The sequence below is a fragment of the Neomonachus schauinslandi genome, chromosome 15 (assembly GCF_002201575.2).
Source record: "Neomonachus schauinslandi chromosome 15, ASM220157v2, whole genome shotgun sequence".
NCBI classification, from domain to species: Eukaryota; Metazoa; Chordata; class Mammalia; order Carnivora; family Phocidae; genus Neomonachus; species Neomonachus schauinslandi.
The window spans coordinates 18,926,474-18,939,960 of NC_058417.1; the positions used below are offsets into that span (position 1 = coordinate 18,926,474).

General features: G+C 34.8%; 1 protein-coding gene across 1 annotated transcript in view; it reads left to right on the top strand.

Annotated features, from left to right (window-relative positions):
- Positions 1–13,487, top strand: part of NF1 (neurofibromin 1) — a 293,241-nt gene that overhangs the window by 124,476 nt on the left and 155,278 nt on the right. The window contains 7 exon segments of the mRNA XM_021704331.2: positions 3,885–3,964; positions 5,659–5,782; positions 7,022–7,183; positions 9,414–9,440; positions 9,442–9,664; positions 10,198–10,271; positions 10,527–10,610. Coding sequence (XP_021560006.1) covers positions 3,885–3,964; positions 5,659–5,782; positions 7,022–7,183; positions 9,414–9,440; positions 9,442–9,664; positions 10,198–10,271; positions 10,527–10,610 — 774 coding nt within the window.

A 13,487-nucleotide genomic window follows, 5' to 3' on the forward strand; every position in this document is an offset into this window, starting at 1 on the left:
GTGGGTTCTATTTCTCCATTCTTGCCAACATTTGTTGTCTGTCTGTTGGATTATAGCCATCCTAGTGGGTGTGAATACAGTTGACTTAAAAAAATTTTTTATATTGATTGCTAAATAGAGTTTTATGAAGCTTTATAAATATACTGTTATAAAATTTAAATCAATTTTATTGAGGTATAATTTACATATAATAGAAATCATAGAAGATTTAGAATATTTCTAGTCAACCTGGGAAGTTCTCCTATGTCTTATGCCCCCACTCCTTGTCCCAAATACCACTGGTCTGATTTCTATCATAGATTAGTTTTGCCAGTTCTGGAAGTTCATATGAATGAAATCTTAGACTATTTCTTTCCATCTGGCCTCTTTCACTCACAAGTTTTTGAGCTTTGTCCATGATATTACATGTGTTAGTTCCTTTTTTTGTTGATAAGTATTCTGTTTGATGATTAAAGCACAATTTATTCACCTTTTAGTGGCCAGATAGGTGAAAAACATATCCATCATTGTTGAAAGTTGTCTCTTGCTCCTTTGTGTTCCCTTCCTTCCTCTCCTCTTAATGCCCTGTCTACTCCCCTCCTTCCCCTGCAACCACTGATCTGCTTTCTGTTATTGCAGGCTAACTTGCCTTTTATATAAGTGGAATTATAAAGTTTACTTTTTTGTTTGTCTTCTTTAACTCTGCATGCTTACCATTAATTCATCTATGTTACCACATGTATATTGCTGTATAGTGTTCCATTTGGTGGCCAGAGCATGATTTGTTTATTTATTTGTTGATGGATATTTGTGTTGTTTCTAGTTTTTGGCTATTACCAATAAAACTAGGAATGTGTATGTACAAATTTGTACATTTGTCTACACATATGCTTTCATTTCTCTTGGCTGAATACCAAAGAGTGCAGAAATCTTACAATGTGGTCTTTATGAGAGAGACAGCTTAAATATAAAGACACTGAGGGGTTGATATTTCAAGGCTAGGAAAATATGCCACACAAACATGAACTCAAGAAAGCTGGAGTAATACACAAATACAGAGTTTAAAGCAGGAAACATCACTGGAGATAAAGTGGGACATCTCATTATTATAAAATAAAACTGTCTGACCTTAAAAACAAATAAATAATATATATAAATAAATAAAAATAGATGAAGTAAAAGTAGAGATAGACAAGTCCAGTTTTAGTGGCATACTTGAGCATACTTTTCTTAAAGTCTGGTAGAATAAACAAGCCAAAAAAAAAAAAATAAGGATAGAAGATTTGAACAACATGGTTATGTCAGATATGAACTATTTGACATACATAGAACATTGCACTCAATAAATACTTTATTTTCAAGTACGCATGGAATATTAAATATATCCTGAGCATTAAGTATCAACAAATTCTAAAGGATTGAAATCATTCAGAATTTTTTTGCAACAACAGTGTAATTAAGCTAGAAATCAGTAATAAAAAGCTTTATGAAATACCAAAATCAGTAATAAAAAGCTTTATGAAATATCAAATGACTATGTTATGTTTTCATTCACACTCTGCTAGTAGGAATGTAAATTAGTACAACCACTATTAAAAATTGTTTTTGCGATAATCTACAAAGTAAACGAATGACCTAGCAATTCTATTCTTAGGTATGTATCCAATAGAAATGCATATGTATGTTTACCAAAAGATACATATGAAAAATATTAATAGCAGTATAATTTGTAATAGCACTCATCCCCCCACCCCAAAAGACTGGAAACAACTCAAGTGTATCAACAGTAATAGATAAATAATTTTGGTTATATTCATTCCATTGATTACAACAGTGAAAAAAGAATGAGCTACTACTGCTAAACGCAGAGCATGGATGAATCAGTATCACAAGCATAATGTTCAGTGAGAACAGCCGAACACAAAAGAGAACATATGGTATGATTCCCTTTATATAAATAACAAACAGGCAGTAATAATCTATGGCGGTAGAAGTCAGTTCAGTGGCTTCCTTTGTCAAGCACTAATGATTAACGGGAATATGAAAAGGGCTTCTAGGCACTGACAGTGTTGATCTGGGTAATGGTTACATGGAGTTACCTACATTTGTAAAAATTCTTTGAGCTATATACTTAAAAGATATGGTAGCTTATTGTTTGTATTGTATGTTTCATTTTACCAAAAATGTTGTAGCATTGTTTTACTCATCGCTTATATTTGTGTACATTGCTCTTGGACCTATAAATTGGTATACTCCTTGCATTCTTTTTGGAAGACAGTATTTGTTTGACAGTATTTGGCAGAAGTTGGGCAAATATCCATTTTTTTGTCCAAATAATTCCATTCCTGTATTTTTTTCATCCTGTGAATACAATTCAAAAGGGAAAGGTACACACTCATATATATATATATATATATATATATGCTTATTGCTCTGACTTATAATGAGAGAATATTAGAGAATTTAAAATATTCATTAGTAAGAGAACAGGTTAATATTCAATGACAGAATGATATTTCAACTTGGTGAATTATTAAACATCCATTAAAATATGCAGATCACATGGCAGTATGGAAAAATGTTTATGAAATGTCGAATGAGTATACTATGTTCACAGCTTTGTTAAAATATATGTGGAAAATAAAATGGGAGGAAACATACCAAGAAAAGCAATCATATTAAGGCAGGGAAAAGGCTAACACATTGTCTTTCATTACGTTAAAGTGTTTCTTTAAACATAACTATAGAGAATTTGCCACTTAAAAGTGTCAGTAAATTGTACTGTTTTTACACAATAGTGACAACAATATTAATTTGTGTTGGTTTCTCCTTGGTATGAGAGCTATAAACTACATAATTTTTGAAGATTCTTGCAATGAATTGAAGTTTTCATTATCTAAAAGTAATTACAGTAATGTTTGAAATAAGATAATATAGGTCTCATCTTTATAAGTTTTAGAATTATAAAATGGTCTAAGGTTAGACATCTATATATCTTTTCCTAATGTAAGGCAGATTATCAATGCAAATATTAGCAGTTTAAACATTTGATTTACTTTTAAGGGAAGAAATCAGTTCTCATTATTTGTTCCAAATAATTATTGGAGTTTTAATAAAAAGCTTTAAAGAGGAGTAAAGAATCACCAAATATAGTGACCAAGGATTGAGAAGACTATGCACAGCTCAGTGGTGTCCCTCTGGGGGAAGCACTGTGGAATTGGAGTTAGGATAGGGCAGGTTTCAAGGAAGAGTCTAGTTTTACTCTTTATACTTTGATGGTTTTAATTTATTTAATAATAGTGTTTTTGTATGTTAGTTGTATATTTTAAGTAAATTATTTAATTCCTGTTAATGTTCTGTAAACCGAATTCCAATTTCAATTCTGTTGTCAATTGGAATATTTTAGAATGAATAATCTATGAAGCGTGAACCTGTTTTGCTCCTCTCTCTCTCTTGTCTTTGGAAATAATTGATCTTTTCTGTTCCAAAAGAATTTGTGGTGAGCAAGATAACTTCTACTTTGTCTTTTGGCTTTGAAGTAAAATACTGTTGTGTGTATTAATTTTGGTGAGCTCTCCTTACTTAGGGATTAATTTTTTGTCCCACTGAGTTCTTTGACACTTAACTGAAATTAGTTTGTGTCGTCTTAAAGCAATTTTACATGTATACATTGCTCCTCTGAATTCATCAGTCATTCAACTGTATCTCCCTGTATGCCATTTAAAGTAGGAATGATAGGAATTAAAATAATTTGATTCTACATTTATTCCCTAGAGATTTGGGTTCTTCAGAGTTTTTTTTCTCTTTTGCTTTATACTGTGTGTTAGTCCTAGGACTGCAATTAAATAACTCAATTTACAAAAAAACTTTTGAATAACTCTTCTCTCTCTTTTTTTAAAATTCAGGCTTTACTGGTTCTTCATCAGTTAGATAGCATTGATTTGTGGAATCCTGATGCTCCTGTAGAAACATTCTGGGAAATTAGGTATATGTACTTTTATTTTTTAATTCAATTTAAAATTTTATTTTGTATTTATTTTTTTTGTTTAGATATTAACTCTGTAGTACTTGGTTTATTATAACACTTTATTTACAGAGGTTTTATGATTTTATATTTTATTTGACTTGAAATTATTAGATTACTTCTTGTTTTAGCTGTAAGAATTGCTGTCACAGCAATTTAGAAAGTAAATTTTAAAACACTGTGCTAAATTTTATTACCCAACCATGAGTACTGTTACTTGGTGTATTCTCTTCTGTTTCAGATTTCCATGTAGTTACAACTGTGTTTTAAATTGTTTGTTACAATTATAAGCTTAGAATGTTAAAATTTTGTAATGTTAATAGTTTGTTTTTAACAAGCTATGGTCTTTCATTAATTTCCCATGATACCAGTGATTTTGATAGGTGAATTAATAGTAAACATCTGCCTTAGGAGGTAAAAATGTATATAGAATTTTATAATTTATTTTCTGCTTAATAAATTCTTATCTTTTAAAGAGCACAAAGACAACATATTGAGAAAAATGGCAATGTGTAAGCCTCAGGTTTTGTCATTATCTCCTCATAGAAGTGGGTGCACTAAGTCACCTGGCAGCTGAGTTAAATCCTACACACAGACAGTGTTCTTTGGTAGTAATGTAATATGAATTACATATGTAATTTAAAATTTTCTGATTGCCACATTACAGAGAATAAACAGGTAGAATTAATTTTAATAATATTTTTAAACCCAGTACATATATCTAGAAATTATTTCAATATGTAATCAATATAAAAGTTACTGAGATATTTTACATTCTTTTTTTCATCAAGTCTTCGAAATTTGGTTGTGTTTTACACTTAGAGCACATCTCAGTTTGGGCAAGCCGCATTTCATATGCTCAGTAGCCACATGTGGCTGGCTAGTGGCTACTGTGTTGGACAGTGTGGCTGTAGAGTAGGGATCAGCAAATTTTTTCTCTAAAAGGTTGGGTAGTAAATATTGTAGGGTTGGTGGGCCAGATAGTCTCTGTCAGAACTATTCAGTTCCACTGTTGGAGCATGAAAGCAGCCAGAGATGATATGTAAATGAATGGTATGGCCATGTTCCACTAATACTTTATTTACAAAAGCAAATAAGGACTGGATTTGGCCTACAGGCAGTTATTTGCAGATCCCTGCTCTAGAGCACTGGGTTTGCAGTCTTTGCTGTGCATGTTGTCTGTCATTTCTTCTTGAGTCTTTGCAAAAATGGGATGCGTGGATGAAACAATTGGGAGTTTGGGGGGTTAGAGGATTTAGAATTATTTGTTTTTTTTTTAATTTTTTTATTATGTTAGTCACCATACAGTACATCATTAGTTTTTGATGTAGTGTTCCATGATTCATTGTTTGCGTATAACACCCAGTGCTCCATGCAGAACGTGCCCTCTTTAATACCCATCATCCCACCCCCCTCCCCTCTAGAACCCTCAGTTTGTTTCCTGGAGTCCATAGTCTTTTTTCTTTTCTTTTCTTTTTTTAATATAGTCTGTAGACTTATTCCCTTTGATTTTCATGCTGTTAACATTTTGATAACCATTTCTCTAAAACAAATCTTAGCTTCTCTAAACTTGTATTCCTTATGAGAGAATGTCATTCTCTCTGTGAGGTTATTTATTGATGATACTGATAACAATGAACTTTATGTTATTGCAGCTCTCAAATGCTTTTTTACATCTGCAAGAAATTAACTAGCCATCAAATGCTTAGTAGCACAGAAATTCTCAAATGGTTGCGGGAAATTTTGATCTGCAGGAATAAATTTCTTCTTAAAAATAAGGTAAGCAAAATGACATCTTTAAAATGGAAGAATATTTGGGGGTAATGGGAATAGATTAAGGAAATGTATATTAGCCAAATTAAGTCCTACTTTAGCTCTTTCTGCTTACAAAGTCTTAAAGGGAAATATATGTGCCAGAAGATGATCGCTGACAAGTGAACATTTTAAAAATTATTCTGAGCCTTTGTCCTTAAAGCTGCAGTCCTGATAAGTTCTAGTTGAGTTAAGCAGGACTCTGTGGAGTCTAGGAGGAGTCTCCATCTTAAGTTTGTGCATAAGGCTTGAATCTTATGGCTTAGGCTAGTCCAGAGAATGTTATCTATCAAGAAACTGAAGGGAAGAGGTTGGGGATGTTTAATCTAAGTTTATTTATATTCCTGCCATAACAGTTTCACCTCTTTGAATATCTGAGTATTCTTCCCTAGGGCTGAGTGAAAAGTTTTGATTCCTAACTGTTAAAACATGGGGACAGGGTTTTAGGAGGCCAGAGAAGAGCTATAGTCAATTAAAATTTTTTTCTATTTTGTCAGAATTTTAGGAGTACTTGATCCAATGAATTTTTATCCATTTCTAGAATCATAGCTACAAAAAAATCTTAAATGTATTAAATTTATGCTTTTCAGTGTAACATGTGGCTTGTTAAATTTTTTGTTTACAAATGGGCTAATGGTGAGTTGGCATCTGGGTAGACTTGTCTGTGGTGTAATTCTCCAGAGTATAAGCATTAGTAATCTAGTAATCAATCTGTAGTAGTCTGGTCAGTAAAGTTATCCTTTCAGCATACTTGGCATACAAACCAGTGTTAATTACTGGTCCAGAGGAACTTAATCTCAAAAGAGTCAGCTTCAAATTATCCTAACATGGCACAGGATAAAATCTTCTAGGAGAAAATCTTTCTCATTTATAATCAACTGAGAAGTACATTATATTTTTCATATGGTAGATTTATGTTGTTGATGTTTTACTTCTGTCCATGTTAGATCTAGAAATGTTAATTTTGCATTTCTAGAATCTTGTTCCTGATGCTTTGAAGGGTGAAAAGCTAAGAGGAGGTTCAAAGACATTGAACAAACATTATTTGTATTACTGGGTTTCTAGTGCATATTCTTCAAGTTAAGGGGTGGGAGTTGGGATGAGAGGTTTTCCAGGATAGTCTCAAACAGGAAGACAGCTCGTATTATGTATTTATTTTTCTTGGTTATCAGTGCTTCAGAAGGCTTACTTATTTTTTCTTTTTAGCAGGCAGATAGAAGTTCCTGTCACTTTCTCTTCCTTTATGGGGTAGGATGTGATGTTCCTTCAAGTGGAACTGCCAGTCAGATGTCCATGAATCATGAAGAATTACTACCTTCTTGTACTCCTGGAGCCTCTCTTCGGAAGGGAAAAGGAAACTCATCCATGGTAAGCAGCTTCTTTTGTAGTTTTCCTGTATCATTGTCATCTGCTGTATATTTTTTCCGGAATGAACTTTGGTAAATTTCAACTAGATAATACAGCGTGGTAAAGAACTGCTTAGATTCTAGTTCCATTACTGCTCTTTGTGGAACCTCAGGCAAGTTCCTAACATCTCTGTGACCCAGTTCATCAACTTTAAAACGGAGATAATAACAATTTATGCCCCAGAATTATTGTGAGGATTAAATGAGATCGTGTGTAAATAGCACTTGATTATTTGACACTTACAAGCTCTGATAGCTATAATTATTATAAACCTCTACTGCATAAAGGAAGACCATTCATATCCCAGAAGTTTAAAAGTTGTACCAACTACCAAAAATACAGATTTACTGGGAGATAAAGCATTTTGCTTGATGTTATAGATAAGCGTTTATATTTTTTATTTGTGTGCATAATTCTTTTTAAAAATCACAGTAAGGGGGGCGCCTGGGTGGCTCAGTCGTTAAGTGTCTGCCTTCGGCTCAGGTCATGATCCCAGGGTCCTGGGATCGAGCCCCGCATCGGGCTCCCTGCTCAGCGGGAAGCCTGCTTCTCTCCCACTTATCCTGCTTGTGTTCTCTCTCTGGCTGTCTCTCTCTGTCAAATAAATAAATAAAATCTTTAAAAAAAAAAAAAAATCACAGTAAGGGTCAGTCAGAGAAAGACAATTTTCATATGATCTCACTGATACATAGAATTTAAGAAACAAAACAGAGGATCATAGGGGAAGAGAGGAAAAAATAAAACAAGACGAAACCAGAGAGGGAGATAAACCATAAGAGCATCTTAATCATAGGAAACAACCGGAGGGTTGCTGGAGGCGAGGAAGGTGGGAGGGATAGGGTAACTGGCTGATGGACAGTAAGGAGGACACGTGATGTAATGAGCACTGGGTATTATATAAGACTGATGAATCACAGACCTGAATCTCTGAAACCAATAATATGTTATATGTTAATTAAAATAAAATAAATAAAAATAAAAATCATAGTACAAGTGAAAATATTAAATCATTACAAAAGAGTTTCTTTTATAGACCAAACCTTTTTTTTTTTTTTTTTTTAATGGTATCTTTACTGTTAAAAACTGTTTCTGGCATTTAGTATACAGCTACCAATCTAGAGAGTACATTCTTTAATCCTTATCAGTAGAGATAAATACCAGTTTGCTTTTTTCATGGGAAGGTCAGCAGTATGCATTTGCAGCCTTGTTGTAGGGTGGTTAGGTTAACTTTCCTAATCTTTGCCATTATATAGTCTGCAGGAATCTTGATTATATTGATATTCCACAGAAGATCTTGCTGGTCCACTTTACCACTGGCATTTTATTGTTAGACTTGAAAAATCAAGAAGTACAGACCCGAGCTTTTTCATCCCTAATTTTCAGTATAATCTTCTGTTGAGGACAAAACAACAAATAAGCAGTACAGGGTTTACTATTGACTATGTTAACTATGGAATTTATATTCATTTTGTAACTGAGGATTTCTTTTGGAAGAACGTAATCGAATCAAGTATACCTTCTACAGCAATATTTAGTTCTTTTTTTTTTTTTAAAGATTTTATTTATTTATTTGAGAGAGAGAGAATGAGAGAGAGCACATGAGAGGGGGGGAGGGTCAGAGGGAGAAGCAGACTCCCCGCCGAGCAGGGAGCCCGATGCGGGACTCAATCCAGGGACTCCAGGATCATGACCTGAGCCGAAGGCAGTCGCTCAACCAACTGAGCCACCTAGGCGCCCGCAATATTTAGTTCTTGTTTGTGTCCTCATTTTAGTCCTTGTTGCAGTGTACTTTATTTCTTCCCCCCAGTAGGTAGATAGAATTTCTTATTACTTCCTTTGTCATTTGTAATTGAGTTAGAAGTGCATTGCATTTTTCATTCAGATTTATGCTGTGGGTGTGTTTTACTTGTGTTTGTGTTGGCTTAATCTGCATTTCTAGAATCTGGAATAGGACAATACCTGTTCGATTTGAAATTGGACAAATAGTAACATGATGTTGGTCTAAATAATCTCATTTCTCATTCAGACAAGATATTTAGGCGTTTGAAAATTGCTGTCATGATTGCAGGGGAAAGCTTTTGTGGGTTATTGTATGCAGACATATATGGCACACAGTGTGTTGCATTGTTGGATTTTGTAAATAAAATTACCTAAGTTGCCAACATAATGCCTCCCATCCCCACTATCCCAGGATAGTGCAGCAGGGTGCAGCGGCACCCCCCCCGATCTGCCGACAAGCTCAGACTAAACTAGAAGTGGCCCTGTACATGTTCCTGTGGAGCCCTGACACTGAAGCTGTTCTGGTGGCCATGTCCTGTTTCCGCCACCTCTGCGAGGAAGCAGATATCCGGTGTGGGGTGGATGAGGTGTCCGTGCACAACTTCTTGCCCAACTATAACACATTTATGGAATTTGCCTCTGTCAGCAATATGATGTCAACAGGTAAATGTGGATAATGTTCCCCACCCCCCACTCCATTTGCCTTGAATCACACGACATCTGATTGTGCTAGGAATGTAGGAACTACTTTGTAAGCTTATAGGGTTCATTCAAATAGCTAACCTGAAATCCTTTCTACACAAGATAGGGTGAAAGTAAATAGCATTTGAAATAAATTGTTAATATCTCACTGAGCTTTTAATATGCGGTACATTTGTTTAAAAACTGGCAGTATAAACTGCTGTCAGTTACACATTTTATTATTTACTGTGTCTGAACTATATATAGTGAAGTTTTAAACACTGGCACGTGTTTTGAGTAAATATAGGTGGGAATAGCTCTTTTATGCTGTGGACATTGTAGAGTCCAAGTTAAATACCTTTCCTGTGAAGTCGGCAAAAGGAAGTGTTCACCTTTATCATTTGAAGCATTCATTCCCCTCCTCCTACTCCGCCTTATGGGTTGGGCTTGCCAGGTTCTCCTTGGCAAGCAGGGCTCTGAGTGCAACAGGTTGATTTGCTATTGTCTTTGCTTAGGAAGAGCAGCACTTCAGAAAAGAGTGATGGCACTACTAAGACGCATTGAGCATCCCACTGCAGGAAACACCGAGGTATGCCCTTAGCAACAGAAATAGCCCTCCCAGGCCCCCGCCCTCAAATGTGGAAGCCTCGTGTGTGTGTGTGTGTGTGTGTGTGTGTGTGTGTGTGTGTGTGTGACCAGAATAGCTTTTGAAGCACATCTAAGATATGTGCCTATTACAAGTAGGATATTATAATACCTACCAAGTTTGAGACCTGTCTCCTGCTGATTGATTTTTAGTTCTAGGTTTAAAGTTGCTTTCAAGTGGTAATTGCCTTCATTTTAGGCTTGGGAAGATACGCATGCAAAGTGGGAACAAGCTACAAAACTAATCCTCAACTACCCGAAAGCTAAAATGGAAGATGGCCAGGTGAGTTTGTAAAGTTGATTTTTGTCTTTTAATTGATCTGCTAGACATATGTATTTCACTTCAATAATCTTTGAGTCACTGTTAGTATAATATGTGTATAGTTGTTGTAAGACTGTTACTTAGTTATGGTTCATCTAAAACTGCACTATTGTAGCCACTAGTCACATGTGGCTACTTAAGCTTAAATGAAAATTTAAATTAATTAAAATTAAATACAGTTAAAATTCAGTTTCTCAGTCATACAGTAGCCACATTTCAAGGACTCATTAGCCACATGTGGAATTTGCTACCGTACTGGACAGCAGAAATATCAGATGTTGCCATTTTTGCAGAAATAGTGGCCAGCACGAGCTAGAGATGATTTACGGTAGAGACCATTCCTTTACCCTTTTTCCTTCTCTTTCTCCATCAGAGTATTTCATGGAATTTTCAGGAAAGGGACGACACAGGTAGAGAAAATAAATTAAAATTGAAATAATACGTTTTACTATTAGGTATTCTAATTAAGGGATCTGGTGGGCAGAAGATTGAACCCATAGGTTGAGTGAAATTTAAAAATTTGGACATTTCATTCAACTATTTTCATCTGTTACCCCAGAAATTAATAATTAATTGGTATTTATGTATAATCGATTTGTAATGGCCATATATTGTTCTCATTATTAGGTGTTTTAGAAAAACTGATTAGCCTCCCATTGCTTTTTTCTTGTCATGCTTAATTAGAACAAGGAAAAAAAGTTATGTTTTTGTAAAGCAAAAATATTTACCTAATGTCATTTGGAGAGGACATATGGCCTTAGGATGAAAGCTTTTTTGGGGGGAATAACTGTTTGATTGAGATATAATTTGCATACCATACAGTTCACCCATTTAAATTGTACTGTTACTTTTGGCCACCTTTCTGTGCCGCCATAATGGTATGCATGAACATCCTGGCAGATGCTTTCAAGAGCATCAATAGTGCCGAAAACAGAGGCAAACTCAGGTTCTCCTTAGGCAGTGTTCCAAAGTCATCATCTGGTTTCTGACTGTGATGATGAAGCATGGTTACGTTGGTGAATTTGAAATCATTGATGATCATAGAGCTAGGAAAATTGTTGTGACCCTCACAGGCAGGTGTTAGACAAGTGTGGAGTGATCGGCCCTAGATTTGATTTACAACTCAAAGATCTAGAAGAATGGCAGAATAATTTGCTCCCATCCTGCCAGTTTTTTTTTCATTGTACTGATACCAGCAACTTCAGCTGGCATCATGGACCATGAAGCAAGACAAAAACAAAGTATATTTACAAAGTTGCACAACCATCACCCCAGTTTAAAAAAAAACCATACCCTTGAGCTGTCATTTGCTAATCTCCCTCTGACCCTAGGGAACCACCAGTCTGCTTTCTGTAGATTTGCCTGTTCTGCACATTTCACATAATATGACTGTTTTTTTTTTTTTCACTTGGCATAATGTTTGCAAGGTTCGTTTATGTGAGTCAAAGCTTTTTAAAAGAAGTTTGATATTCTGGGTTGGTATATTAGTCTATGACAAAAATATATTAGTGGCTCTTAAAAAAACATGGTAATTTTAGGTTTGGACTTTATTTCTTTATTAGAATATAACATACATACAAAAACGTGTATAAATCTAAGCGACAGTTCAGAATAATAGTAGGTGAATATACCTGTGCAACCAGCACCCACATCAAGAAATAAATCATTACCGGGGCGCCTGGGTGGCTCAGTTGGTTAAGCGTCTGCCTTTAGCTCAGGTCATGATCCCAAGGTCCTGGGATCCTGCCCCACATTGGGCTCCCTGCTCTGCGGGGAGCCTGCTTCTCCCTCTGCCTGCCACTCCCCCTGCTTGTGCTCTCTCTCTCTCTCTGTCAAATAAATAAATAAAATCTTTGAAAGAACATAAAAAGAAATAAATCATTACCAGCACATCAAAACCTTCATTGTGCCCCCCTTCCAATCACTAACAACCCAAGAGTAACCATTATGCTCACTACTAAATACAATAGTTTTCCTCTTTGTAAACTTGATATAAATCGAGTGCTAGAGATATAGTCTCTTGTATCTGGCTTCTTTCACTCAACATTAGAGACTCATCCACACTATTTCATACCATTGTCGTTCATTCACTGTTACTGCTCTAGGTATTTTCATTCAACATGCAGTCTACAATTTAATTTTCCTTTCTCCTCTTTGGGCATTGGATAGCTATACAAAGAATTTTAGTTATTTTGAATATTTCTGCTGTGAACATTCTTGAACCTGTCTTTTGATGACCATCTAGATGTATTTCTGTAAAGTACATACTTAACAGTGGAATTGCTAGGTAATAGGGTATGCAGATACACATATGGGGAATATAAATTGATACAACTGCTTGAAAAAACTGGTGGTTTCACAAAGATTTTTAAAAGACAATTAACATTTTTAAATTAACTGCTATAGCACCTCTGTAAATGGTGAAATATCATCTAGCCATTAAAAACATTCCTTTTACTGAAACTAATATTACACCTTATGTTAACTAACTGGAATTTAAATAAAAACTTGAAAGAAACAAAAAAAGCATTCCTTTTAAAGAATATGTGCCAAATGGATTCACTAACAGAGGTCTATCAGTGGTTTCTTATTCCTACATGAACAGTTTTTCTATTGTGATTGTCAAATTAGAGCCCTTTAAAGACCAAGAGCAGAAAGTAAAATATTGCATATACTTTTTCTAATTCAATTAGGTAAAAAAAATGTTTTGAAGTACTTAAATATTCATTAAAATTAGACATTTATATCAGGCCTGGGCAGAGGTAAGCTGAAAACATTATATTACTATAATATAACGTATTCAACTAGTAACTGAATTCACTATGCCAGAGAATAGAA